This window comes from Opisthorchis viverrini (genome assembly GCF_000715545.1).
Source record: "Opisthorchis viverrini unplaced genomic scaffold opera_v5_31, whole genome shotgun sequence".
NCBI lineage: Eukaryota > Metazoa > Platyhelminthes > Trematoda > Opisthorchiida > Opisthorchiidae > Opisthorchis > Opisthorchis viverrini.
The window spans coordinates 474,501-488,746 of NW_008751688.1; the positions used below are offsets into that span (position 1 = coordinate 474,501).

The 14,246-nt window shown below is 43.7% G+C and overlaps 1 protein-coding gene across 1 annotated transcript in view; it reads right to left on the reverse strand.

Moving 5' to 3' along the window:
* Positions 1-3,953: 3,953 nt before the first annotated feature.
* Positions 3,954-14,246, reverse strand: part of T265_02556 (hypothetical protein) — a gene marked incomplete at both ends in the record, with an annotated part of 22,757 nt that continues 12,464 nt past the window's right edge. Inside the window, 2 exons of the mRNA XM_009166835.1 lie at positions 3,954-4,164; positions 7,682-7,784. Of these exons, the coding sequence (XP_009165099.1) occupies positions 3,954-4,164; positions 7,682-7,784 (314 nt within the window). The remainder of the gene's footprint in view (positions 4,165-7,681; positions 7,785-14,246) is intronic.

The following is a 14,246-nucleotide window of genomic DNA, read 5'->3' on the forward strand; positions in this document are numbered from 1 at the left end:
ATTATTTAGGTTCATATTTTATCATGGATGAATTAGGCACTAGTGGGCCTGAATTGGTCTGTAACCTTTCTCTAGAAACCTGGTTGTGTAATTGGTGCACACCAATTGCACCAAACCGCCAATCTGCCATTAACATCGAACCCTGTATTATCGATAGAACAGAAGAGGTAACATCTCATCCAAACGATGGATCAAAAATGAAACTGAGAATAATCTATCACCAGTAATTTTCAACCGAACAACACGAATTAGGGATGCCAGAATTGATTTTTTCTAAATGAAGCTGTATGTATAAACTGTAAAGTTGCTGTTGCTGATTAGCTCTGGTTACCCTAGTTGCAACTAGTTAACAAGCGAGTATACAATCACTCATCATTCTAAAGTCATACATACTACTGAATACGAGCTAGTGTGTTATTCACAGGTATATTATTCGCCGAAATAAATGCATATTGACTGCTCATCAGAGGTGTGCAAATGAAACTGCCTAACATGTTCCTAAAGTGGTTTTAACACATGTATGATGGAGTGGTTCGTTTGTTTGATTCATAGAACGTCTTCTACAACCCCGCCATGTGGGGAAACACTGGCCTCTGGAACATTTCGAAAGGTGTGCATCATATCCTTCGACTGATCACTCATATCCACCTTACAGTGCGCTCTCTGGTTCTGTCATCTAAATGTACCCTAGCATTGAATACCACGAAACAGCTAGATACCAGTCTAAGTCAGTGTAGAGCAAGATACAACCACGCTAGTTATCGAGCTTAAAAGGTCGGGTAATCGGTCCTCAGTGCAATTCACTCTTGAAGTGAATTAATGGTCAGTGTGTGCGCACCGGTCATGAGCCGACAGCTAGGTGATTTTTTCGTCAGCGAGTGACTGCTCAGAAAAAGCCTAGAAACACAGACTTTTGGACAGACAAAAGATGCACACCTTAACCTCACTTGTTCTTCAATTTGGAAATGAAGCTAGCTAAATTAACTAGATATCCCAGTTCAATTCACACCATAGCTTGAAGGGCTTTCGCCAATGCATTCTGTCATGTGTCCTGAAAAAAGGGCGTGGTAACCTGAGTTGGATCGATGGTCTAAAGCATACGAAGGCAGTGCTTTTCGGGTGCTTGCTTTGAAACTGCAAGTTGTCTGGCGTGACAAGGTTGCCGAAAGTTTAATTGAAGTAGACAGATGAATTAAAAGGGCCGATGGGTATTCAGTTTTACCTTAGGAACCCGTGAGCCATTTCCTGGTACATACCAATGATGCGAACTTTTCTGGCGATAACAGCACTCAGATTCCATCGGTCAACAGTGAACACCACCAGACCGCACAAAAATTTACTCGTTGATGGTTATGATGCCGATTAGCCATCCCAGTTGTCATGTTATTCAGATGACCATCACTATAGCTCCGGTCAGAAATGTCTGGATGGAGAGAACTTAGTGATCTGGTTCACGCCGCTGCGACAAAGGAACTATTATGTCTGCTACTCCTGCGACCATTTTTATAGGAGGATAGAAACTTGGCGCATCCTACTGCGCTTCTCACGGCTCTGGGAGGTCACGAGACCGACTAGCCGACAGACCGAATGAATCCGGATAAGCGACGAGCGACACCAGTGGCTTTCGCTTGTTCGTACCTCATCAGGTTGTTTACACATCGCAGACAGTGCCAGACGAGACAACTTTTGGACAAGTGTGTGGGTGCCGTCTGTGTGCTTGTTGTGTTGTGCCGCACCATGCGAATCACATTCAAGTGAATCAAAACGATGTTTGTTTGGACGTTGTCGCTCTGGGCGTTCACGTGTCTATCATCTCATTCTTGTGGCCCCCAAATTCTTCCTCGGTCTCGCCATAACGAAACAATGAGCCGATCAGATCTTATTCGGTTGAAGGGTAATGAAACTGGATGGCACTGGTGCTCCTCACCGTGATGATTCTAGACACGTACGAAACTGCCTCTAAGGCTTAAGAACGAATAATAACATGTTCATGTGTCAAATGATACCACACGAAGGTACTTTTCAGGCCATTTGATAGACCGCCTATTGTTTTGAAACTATCTCAAGCGAAACTAATCTTCAGTTCGCTGTTGATTTCAACGCTACCCAGCATGTGGCTTTCCTCCACAAGCCCCAATAGATGCTTTCGATTTTGAGATGATTCAATTACGTTAAACTCTTTCTGAGTCTCGTGGAAATGTTTACATGTGTACTAGAAAACGAATAGGTGAACACTTACCAAATTAAATACCTTTGGCGATCTCGTCCAAACTTCTTGACATCTGTCCAAATCTAGAAAATCAGAAGGAAAACTCGGTAGTGCAATATTGCAGTCACGCCTTTCAAAAAAGCTCGTCATAAGTTTAGCTACTCCTTCTGTACACTGGATTTTTGTCACGGAATCTTTCAGTGTTAGATTATCCTCAAAGTAGTCCAGATCCCAAGATCAACGGTGACTGTTAATTCCCTGGTCGCATATGCCGCTCCACTTGGAGTGGTGTACAATTTTGTCCAGGTTACGCTTTGCTTCACTACATGAACTAATCCAGCGTCAGGCCCTTCCTGGCTAGGCGTGTAACCCCAGTAACTCAGCCGGTCTGGCCATACCGTAGCATGTCGATCATAACGTCCATCTATCCATTATTTTGTAAGTCGCCTCTCTGTTCCTCATCCTGAACGAAGAAGGAGGGTAAGAAGCCAACCACTGCTGCTCGTTATCCACCGTTGAAAGCATATAGACAAATGATACAACTAATGTACGTGTTTTTGCGTTTGAAGTTGCCCGAACAACGGTTTGAGCTCATATCTTTTCAACTCAAGTTAAAATGGCACAGGTGTGTAACCAAAGGCCAAGGCATCATTTGCTGAACTCTTTATCCTCACTTAAGAAGTCCACCAAAAGTAAATAACCTCACTCTGTTGAGATATTCTGAAATCGGTCGCGTCTATCTCATTTCCTAACCATTACAAGGTTGACTTACGGTTTAATAACCCCTCTTGTGCCTGGAATTCAGCTGGAATTCCAACCCTCTTCACTTCCACAATTGAGAATCTGGCCAGGGATGTACCACCTTTGAATGACTGACTTCTCTTGTTTTAGAAAGTTATCTTGAAGTGTGGTTCGCAAAAAATGCGGAGGAACTCCAGGTTTGTCTATAAACAATACTTCTCTAAACACTCATGCTAGTTTTTTTTAAAAAGTCATTCAACCAAACCACTCCGCGAACACTGAGATGTGGTATGCGCAAAAGATTTGAGCCAAAAAGCCTTCTCAAGCTGAACTGAACCGGAACTAATGTACGGTACTTCTTCCAGCAACAACAACGCCTGAGTTTCTTATTTGTTGAGGGTTGTATATTGTCTGTAAATCAGATCCTCATGGGTCTACCTCATCCTGATCAGCATCACTTTCAACGTATTGTATAGTACATAAGAAAAGAAAATCTGCTGACATCTGGAATGTAAACGCGGTGCAGAAAGTTATGGAAACCGTACATTTGGATGAAAAATCACAGACCAGAGCAAAAGACTGAACTGCCCGCTTACACCGATCTGTTTGCCCGAGTTATTTATCCAGTGTAAATGACTGAATAACCCACGAGCATGTCACAAGAACTAGATAAGGCCTGCACTCTTCACCAACTGAATCAAAGTTCAATCCCCGTTCATAGCTCACACACGCACCACACGTATTCAGACAGCAATATTATTTTAACCGAACGAGACCAAGTCAACGGGTTACACAATTAGCTCAAGTCGCCGATCTGAGGGGTGAGCACCATCCTCGTATTTAGATGCACGAATTTCAGTTAAGTAATGTGATCTCCGCCACCAAGTAAAAATTCCCAGAGCCTGGTCTTGTCCTTTCGATAACATCCACTCAACAAAATTACTAAAGTTTTAACCGTCCCCCGCTGTGACTAGTACTCTTCAAGCTGAATGGGGTTTGTTGCCTATGCGGCAACAACCTGTTCGCTTGTCCATTGCTCAGCCGGCTGTTCCCGCTGGTAGCGCGTTTCTGCTTGGCGAGATTGGCCACCGATAGTTTTGCTCGAAAATTTGCGGGAGGTCATGGTAGTCCACCCGTGCATCACGAGGACAACAAGGACAAAAAACACTTCACATTTGAAGTAGACACTACTGCTGAGACCCTTTTGTCGTGCCCTGAGAGTTTTTACTTTGAGAGGTAGAAATTTTCTGGTCCACCCAAAATAATTACTCCAGAAGAGCTATCGCTTGTCAGGAGTTTATTTATTAAGAAGACCAGCGTACGAAAGAAAAGGCAGTAATTACTTTTCTAATTTATCTAGCTTCACTGGATTTGGATGATCACATCAGCACACAAGCATTCATTAAGGTATGAATTACGTCCTCATTCAGAGAATCTGAGTTCCCATGACCTTCAGCGATCTATTTGACTCCATGTCAAATAACCGGCAACTCGATCAGTCGACTATGGACTTGCTCGTTCACAGAAATCCGTTACTTCTCTCTCCCTCTCCCTCTCTGCTCCGTTCATGTTTGGTTTAATTCACAACTTGTCATACTGCTTTCTTTGATGCAATGGTGGTTGAGAAGGTTCCACGCCCAGGCAGAAGAGCTTTGAGATGAAAAAGCGGGCAGGAAGAACAACCGCTAGGCAACAAACAGATGGTGGACAATCCCATCAGAAACCTTGACAGAAGTCGTGGGACCAGGTAACTTCCTAACTTGCAGCTCATTCACTGATGGCTAATTTACTAATCAGTGAGGATAGGTTACGCGAATAGCAGATTCTTCATTCAGTGTCGGTTGAAAGTAGCTGAAAATCAGAACGAATTTTGGCTAGGATGATCCTAGCTTCCAAGTCTGGCGGTATGGTTGAGACGCACCCGTCACCAGACCGATCAGCTACCTTGTTGACTGAATGCGCGTACCCGCGATTCTTGCTCGTTGCCTGTGTAACACGTGACATCGTCTCATTCCTGTCTGAAAGTCACGTGAAGCGAATGGGCTAGCTTTGTGGCTGTCGCGACAAGGTGGTACACGGACGGGTTTGTTAGTTGTGTTGGAGGAGTGACCGTCGTATGATAGCCGATAGGCCGCGTTGCTGCAAGCTGACTAGGGCGAAGTTTGGGTATTGGATTTTATCTGGTCTAGCCTGAATGATGGACGTAGGTTTTTATGGGATGACAACAGACGAGAGGGACGGAAACCCAAATAAATCCGTAGGCGTGCACCTAGTTTCAGTCGGTCTCCTGGATTTGGACGAAAAATTTATGCATTGCAGAAAAGTAGGGGCAAAATCTGTTTCTAAAAAGCTGTCAGAATAATTGATGATGTACAGTTAAGTGATGCTTCAGAAGCAAACGCATGCCTTGAAACAATTATTACTCCGCGATGGAGGAGCAACAGAACAGCTATATGTTGCGCTATTTCAACAGACTTCTACTGCTTTGCCCCAGGAACTAAGCGGACGCGTCTTTTATCTAATCCCTAAAGTGTTTTGTTTGTTCGTAATACCATTATCCTTTTGTCATAACGCAGATCTTTTTACTGTTCGCATAGGGTGTTGCTCTACAGTAGTAACACAAAGATACCCTAGTAAAGGGAATAAACTGTATCATGAAGTCATCAAACATCGCGACAGTCACTCGTGTATATTAGGTCAGATTCGGCCGTGCCAGCGGCGGTTTCGGAGGTACGCTGGGACGGGAAAAGCTAAAATAGTGAAAATAGTGACATATTCCAATAACGCCATCGAATGAAACTAGTCGAGTTTGATACCGATGTCACCCTCACGCAACATTTGGAATAAACCTTGACATCCAAAAAGAAACTCTCTGAAGCCCCAAGAAATGTCGTATCCAAGTACGAGGGTGCCATAAAAAATACATTGGCATAGATCGAAATCACTGCAAGTTAATACATGGGATGGGATGGCGATAACGTGGTGCTTGTCACAATTTTTTGTAATTTGAGTTCATTTTTCTGGTTAAGCGAAAACTTTGGATGGTTCCACTGAAACCAAACAATTTTCTTGTGGGTTAAATAAAATCCCGATTACCTCAGCACTCGCTATGGCCGAGGTAGGAACACTGAACCGTGTGCAAGTCTCTGATGTGCATGTTCAGATACTAGAACAGTTATTACCAGAGTTTCGGCCAGCTAAAAGGGGTATCTCAGCAGGATAGCCCTGTGCATCCCACCCGTTATCCGATCTTCAGCTTTATGCGGCAGTTGGACAGGCCAATTTTTGCCCTCCACTTCGGCCTAATATGGAACCCGCGTGCAAGCGTACAAAGGTCCATGATTCCAAGACAGAGTGAATGGCGTCATGCTTGGCCTCATTCGAGAACAAGGCAGTAACACCTCCCGATGTGAAATAATCGAAATTCATCAATGAAAACTCTCTCAAAAGGATGGTAAATTGGGTTATGTAGGTTTTTCGCACCCTTTTTGTATCATTTTTGTGTGTCTATTTTAGCCCCAAGGCGTAGTCCCTTAGTTTCCAATTTCGTGAAAGGTACTAGCTTACCAAGATCAAATAGAGTTTATTTTCGTCCAGCGTTGGTAGATTTAAGGTGGAAAAGGGTATTTTCGTGTTTTATCCCGGGACTGATGCCTGTATCACCAATATATAGGCACGCTGATGAACTAGTCTAGTGCCAGGAAAGAGGAAATCCTGGGTCTGCTTTTAATGTTTCAGCACAGTCAGACAAACGTTTAGATTAGCCCCGGGTCAGATTCACTGAAATGGACCATCCTTTTCATGCTCAACAACGGGAGTGTGTTCAGTTCTGTGTGCAGTATTTTCGGGTTAGTACTATTATATGAGCATTATCAGCATTATCACAGCTATCAGTGCAACAGTAGTTGTACCAGTTCTCTATTGTAGCAACTGATAGGTAAACCACGGGAAACAGGTGCGGAGACCAGCTACACCAAAGTACCATGGTTTAGCTAAGGGTGCTTGCTTAGATGGGAGTAGACGAAAGAAAGCGCAGGTTTGGGAAGTAACCTTGTTTTTTTTCAATGTTTGGTAGATCTCTAGTTGAATAAGTTTTATCCACACAGGAAAACTAGGTCACCTCGGTACTACTCATAAAGCAGCTGAAAACTAGTTGACTGCCGTTTTCACTCCTCTTTGTGCTCATCAGTTAAGCCTTGTCCACGAATTTCCATCTCCCATTCCTTACTACTTAAACACCAAAAAGTGCTAAAGTGGCGGCAACCGTTCATTTGTATCTTGAGTTCGTTTTGCCCTTTCCGTTTGCCGTTTTTCTTCCAACTATGTCAAACAGAGCTGTTTACACCGAAAGTTTCAGTATGCTACTGTTAAACCCGAAGAACATAGCGATTATATAAATAAGTTTTCTGGAAATATGATCTATGGTAGACCACGCGTGTGTTCATTCTTAGGCAGCGTACTTGTCCTGAGACCACTTTTTATGTTGCTACGCTGTGCTCAAACAACTCATCTCTAAGGTGACTATGACAAAGGCTTGAAGAGGCTATAAATATCAACACTACAAGTGGAAATAAAATTCGGCAAAAAGACAGGACAGCTACTTGATTGGAGAGTGCACTCAGTGAGCACTAAAATCAACTGAGTTCACTTCTGAGGTCAAGTCAATAGTTTGTCGTTTGTTTATACGGTAAGCCTGGTTTTCGAGCACCTTTGATTCAAAAGTTGACTCACCGCCCAGTGGATAGTCTAGTGACTTGATCATCATCAGTATCATCGTCATCATCATCATCAACACGGCCATTCTCATGATCATCAGCTGCAACATCAACAGTAACTGTAACATCGACGTCAATACACCAGCAGTAAATTCTGATGGTTAAATCACACACTACCACGAGGAAGAATGCCCTATGACAGATTGGAAAAGCAAGGGTGTGAACTAAGCGCAAACAACCCCATCTCCCCATGGTAAACGATGAAGAACTAGGTGGCTACACAGAACGACGGATCAAATTTATCAATCAGTAACAACACTTTAAGCACTGGGATCAGTTACGTGCCGCGTCCACGCGGATCCCAATCAGGAAGGCGCAAAAATTCCACTTCGCTCAACCCAACGGTAACTGCCTTCATTTCGGCTTGTCATGCCACGGACTGTCCCCCGCAGGCTTTTGGCCAACAAGAGTTCGCATTTGTGGGCAGTGCTTTCTTAGGTAGGTGTTGATTGGGCTTGCTTAGTACGTTACCGAAGCACCTTAACTTGGAGGGTCTCGCCTGTTGTGCCAGTGGTTCTAATTCAATAAGAAATACTGGCCGAATCCGTACCCGAGTGGCCAAGTTTTGAAATCATGGAGTAAGACTGCTTTAACAGTTGTCTTGTGCCCCCAGTCCATCAGCTTCAGTAAAATTTGTTTCCAACGACACAAATGGTGCAAGCTTTAAAAGCGCCACCCATGCCTTGGCGATATGTACATCGACTTCCATCACGGTGAAGTTCTATACAGATGAGTAAACTAGTCCAAAAAAGTAAGTCCGTATCCCAGAAACTTCAGAGCTACACAACGGGTCTGAAAGTTCTGAAGAAAGAATTTGCTTTTTGAAGGTGGAAAGTGCATACAGAAACACGGTAGTAGACAGCGCGAAATGACGACTGTGTCAAATAACGCATAGTTCAGTTTCGCCTGTACTTCGGTAGATGAGCATTAAATAGAGAGTTCACCGATTCCTTTGAATATGAAGTTCACATTGATATGAATGATGAAGGTCAGCGTAAAGTGAGCCAAAGGACGAACGTCAGAACGGTACTAGCTGTAGTAACATTACTTGTAAGTTCGTTGTCACACGATGAGAAATGTGGGTATACAGTGAACCGAGCTAGTTTATAAACTTCATTTTAGACAACTGTTCATCGAAATGACCAATACACAAAGGCAAAAGATTGTTCAAAGTTGAACATATAAGCAAATGTCGGTCCCCGGTAGGCACCAGACTGATGAAGAATTTAAATTGATTTGAAGTTGTGATCAATGATCCCCGTAGCCACAGGAAATCAAGCTTGATGCCCGCGGGTTAGCATCTCACGTGCTGGAATCAGGGGTCGCATTACTGTACAACAGGCTAAATGTGTGTCCCTAATAGACAAACGATTCATCCGTCTAACTTTTGTGTATATAGTGAAAATAGTTTGTCGGTATAATATGTTAGCAAGTAGTCACTGCTGGGAAACAAAAAAAAACAAACTAGTCCACATTGAAACATACTGTTCGCTAATCCATTTTACCAAAACAGCCAGAAGACCAAGATTGCTAGATGTTACCAATTCAAATCAATTTCTCTAGTCACGGATGCAATACATCCTACATTCGTAGATAAAATGCATAGTAACAAAGTCTGAACATCGAACGTCACAAGAGGTCTTGTGACAAAAGTTGGGGTGGGGTCAGCTCCAGTGAACGCAAATGGTCTGGATCAATAGGTCTTGTGCGCATGGTGTTGGTCGCCATGCTCCAATTACCACTACGTCACAGAAACTAACGCCTTCACGTCTTTGGTTGTGCAGTCAAATGTTGAATCTTTGAGAAGGGTCAACTACGTGACCTGTCTCAGACATGGCGCACAACTGATGAACTCCAATTGCGTGTCATTCTTATCGAGCCGTTATCAGATGACTGTATGAGCCGTAGCAACTTCGTCCGTGATCATTCGGAGAGCCGTTGAGAAAAGTACCGGTCAGTTCTACTTAATCATGTATCGCAGATACCGCAACCGAACTGATAAATGTGTGGTACAGTGCACATATACGAAACTATAATTATAGGCTGGATTCGTTGTTCAGATCACCTGCAAAATAATTGAGCAATCTCTAAAATCAGTTCCAGTTCGAAGACCGCTTTTTCGCTAATGACGAACGACGAGGTGGACTTAAAGCAAAATAGGCGGACTTATCAGAAGGTTTGCCATCTGCCGCTGCACGGCAGCCTTGATGTTTAATACCCGAACAATAACAGCGCACGCTAGCAGCGTCATCCTCGTGAAAAAGGAGGATTGTGTGGCCAAATGACCGGAGTCCTTGCAGTTGAACCTAAATCTATGAAACCCAACCCCAAAAAACAACGTTTTGGTCAAGAAGCGGGTAGCCACGAAACTTCAACTGTTTGAATTGTAGGACGTCATACCAAACTGACAGTACAACTCTCTCAAACTGACTGGGAGTCGAACGCCCCGAAAACATCTAAGCCAAGTGTGCCACTGAGATCTATGCTTGATGTGGGAAATTCAGCCTACTTGCAGGTTGGTTGACATTCGAGCTCCCATTCGGAAGGTTTTAATCCTCCTTTTCCTGGAAGACACCTTTACAATTTTGAATTGGCGGTATACCAGCAAGTATCCAAGTATCTTTGACGTTTATTCTTTGTTTACGTTTGTTCACTGAGGAAGCTATTTGCTTAAGTTTGTGGCCATATATTACCATGCATAACGTCCCACCAAGTATGTCAGCTGAATTAGCTAAAGAACCTATGCTGCTGTCTACACAAAACACATTTTGATTTGGAGGGAACGGCTTATAGATAGATTAGTGGTGTCGCTATGGTCTCAAATTTCTCCGGTTAAAATTGAGGGGCAATTCTATGATTTTATAAACGATCACAATCCTAATTTAGTTTCTGACATCCTGAGTGGTTTCCACCATTAGTTGTCGGGGTCCCACGAGGTTTGATTGGATAGAAGTCTAGCCATCCTAAGTATTTTCACGTCTCAACCCCCGAAGGACACCTTGCTACGAATATCCTATATTGAAACCCTTCGGGGTGGCCAATATCCACACTTTATTGGTTCTTCGTCCATTGAGTATTAGTGATGCTCAGCAAAAACTATTTCACATAACGAGAAACATACGAACCCCAAAACAGGCTAGCTGAAAAATAGGTTTCCCTTGAAGACTAGCTGAAGCAGACGTTATTCACAAACGACCACCCAGACGAGTTCATCAGCCTTCACAATAAACCGGATGAATGATATGAATGACGCGGCTTCTAATAAAGAAATCCAGATGACTACCTTTTAAGGGCTACCAACTGCTAACAACCTAAGGGGAAAACAAAAATCTGGCCCAAATAGCATGTCTCCAGCTGTTCAGTTACTCCAGAGGAGACTAAACCTAAGGGTGCGCCTGAACACTCTACCGCACATGTTATCTACCAGTTAAATTGCGGTTTCTGCAGTACGCGAGTGAGTAGAACTGACCGGTACTTTTCTCAACGGCTCTCCGAATGATCACGGACGAAGTTGCTACGGCTCATACAGTCATCTGATAACGGCTCGATAAGAATGACACGCAATTGGAGTTCATCAGTTGTGCGCCATGTCTGAGACAGGTCACGTAGTTGACCCTTCTCAAAGATTCAACATTTGACTGCACAACCAAAGACGTGAAGGCGTTAGTTTCTGTGAAGTAGTGGTAATTGGAGCATGGCGACCAACACCATGCGCACAAGACCTATTGATCCAGACCATTTGCGTTCGCTGGAGCTGACCCCACCCCAACTTTTGTCACAAGACCTCTTGTGACGTTCGATGTTCAGACTTTGTTACTATGCATTTTATCTACGAATGTAGGATGTATTGCATCCGTGACTAGAGAAATTGATTTGAATTGGTAACATCTAGCAATCTTGGTCTTCTTGTTGTTTTGCTGAATTGTAGGGGACTCCGCGCACCCAGTTCCACCGCTGTTTTTATGCTACACTGATCTAAGCACATCTGACCTGATAGCCTGTTGGCAGTTGAAATTAGCGAAGCAATTTACTGCTTTATTAACCTAGTCGTGATCTTATTTCGGGTTAAATGTGTCAGACAGTATTCAGGAGCTTAGAAGCCCCTGTGGTGGTCAATGTACTCAGCAATTCAGATTTCGAATATTGTCTGTGATTAGCTCACTATCAAACAGAATTCTTGGCCTTGTTTTGCAGGATATGGGGATCCGCTTTCCGGCATTCTACGCCACACTAACCTAATTCGTCTCTTGAGTTTTCTCTCTCCACCTCACTCAGTGAATTCCAAGGTATGTTTCCATTTACACGGTTGTTTTTGTTACTTAGGAAGACAGCCAACGACGACATCGGCAGGCGTCCAAACTTAGAAAGGAAGATAACTAGAGTCCTTAACCGAAGATTTTGACTAAACTGTCTGACAACAGATCAGTTGTAATCAGCTTAAGGCGGCCAGATGAGTCCAACTTTAAAAAAGGCGTTGACACGCTTGCATCAACCCACAATCCGGAGGGTCAGGAGACCGTGTTTTCCAACCTGCTGTGGAGACTCTGTGGGTGCTGTAAAGGAATCCTCCAGGATAGATAAGTGGGTTATTGAAGCACGCAGATCATCGCACTACGATGGCAGTGGTCTCTTGATGCCCAACCTCATGTCAAGGCCCAACGCTTCATGTCAAGTGAAATCTGTTGCGAATAAAAACGACAACCTATATCCTTTGGATTATATTTGCACCTTTGACATTTCTTGTTTTGGCTGTCCGCTAGACAAAACACTCCGGGAGTAGCACACCGCGCACCGAGTCCTGAAAACAGGTAGTCGTCATCGAGGAAAATAGCTCTGGCCGTCGGTACACACTGTCAAGTAGCTCCAACCAAAATAGTCAGTTGTGTGCAGCTCAAGCGCTCAAGCTAATCCAAATCGTACTTGTGCAAGAACTCAGACTAGCAGACTAATGATACATGTATAATCTATGTTTAGTGTGTATACTCACAACTGATCCAAAACTGGATTTCAGACGATCTAACAAGTGACCGCTACGCTTGACACTTTTCCGTCAATGCTCAGCATTCACACCACCATCTCAAACCATAAAAACAACCGCGGTTGTAACATAAACTTACTGACTCTGAGTGTGCCAGCCCATCCGATGACAGTAGGCACATTTATCGGACACGACCCTTCAACCGGATAGCTGCAGTTTGATACGCGATACAAGACGAAACGCAGAACTCAACCCAGTGCACATATCCACCAGTAAACTTATCAGATACATGTATAGTTGTATGGAAGCACTTTGGCCAGAGTTAGAATTAAGCTGGGCCCGGTCGGTCACTTTGACTGACGACAGGCATTCTTACTGTTTGGGATGAAGCATACTGATTACAGCAGGTTACCTAGCCAGTGTTAGTAAATTCCTGAAATCCAACTCCTAGCAATTGGAGTGAGTCATGACAGCCCAAAAATGATACAGAATATCGCTTTTGGGAGGTTTGTATCTTTAAAGAACCACTGAGTAAATCAGTGTGGAGTTGACAGATGAGTAGACGCGACTTGCGTGGTAGCCCAGTTGGAAAGTCGCTCAAGCGACAGGTCAGAGTTTACGGATTTGTGTTCCGACTCCAGGGTTATTGTTCCGTTTACGTCTTGTAAACTTCGATCCCCGTTATACTGCTACGTTGCGAACCTATGCTATTTGTCAGTTCGATGCACATGCAACAGTTGGTAGGCAGTGGGTTCGTGCGGGAACCCAATCCATATCAGGTGGTGCAGTTTGATCTGTTTCTTCACTGCTGTGGTTGCTTGAAGCCAGGCACTAACTGGGTCTGTAAGTGAGGTCATTCTGAATGAGAATGATCGATCAATAAGCTGCAGTTCACGCTGAGGCTACGACGCAGTCGAGCAACTGGAGTTTATTTCATTCTCCTTGATATAGGCATTATCATTAAGAAGTATAGGTCGCCCTCTTTTCCTCCTCTAAGTTTTCGCGTAATGCCAGAGTACTGGGTAATTTTGATACGTCTAATCGTCGGGACTATCTGGGTACAGCTATTTCCTATCTCCAGTGAAATTTACCTCTCAGAAGTCCTACCTTCACTAGTATGGACACCACCTCATCTCATGCAGTTTTATACGGATCTGGGTCAAAACTCGGTCACGATACTTCAGAAAAGTCAATTTTTCACATGTCGTACAGGCCCTAATGTGTCATGAAATATATTCCGACCCCGATACAGATCCTGATGATCAATATTTGGTCCAGATATTTTTATATATGACCTCGACCACCATCTTGAAGATTTCCGACTCTCTAACGCTGTCCACACTCGGGAGGGAGGACCTTGCAAGACGGCACAAGAATCCATCCGGATAGCCATGACAAATGAAACACATGAAGCAGTCTAAAGGCTCATTAACGCATGCGTCGCGCCATTTTGAAAATAAAATCGGGCACGATCTGTCTATCCTGGCAGACACATCGGCACTGACATTCGTTGGGGCTGCATCCAAACACTAAATATATATAT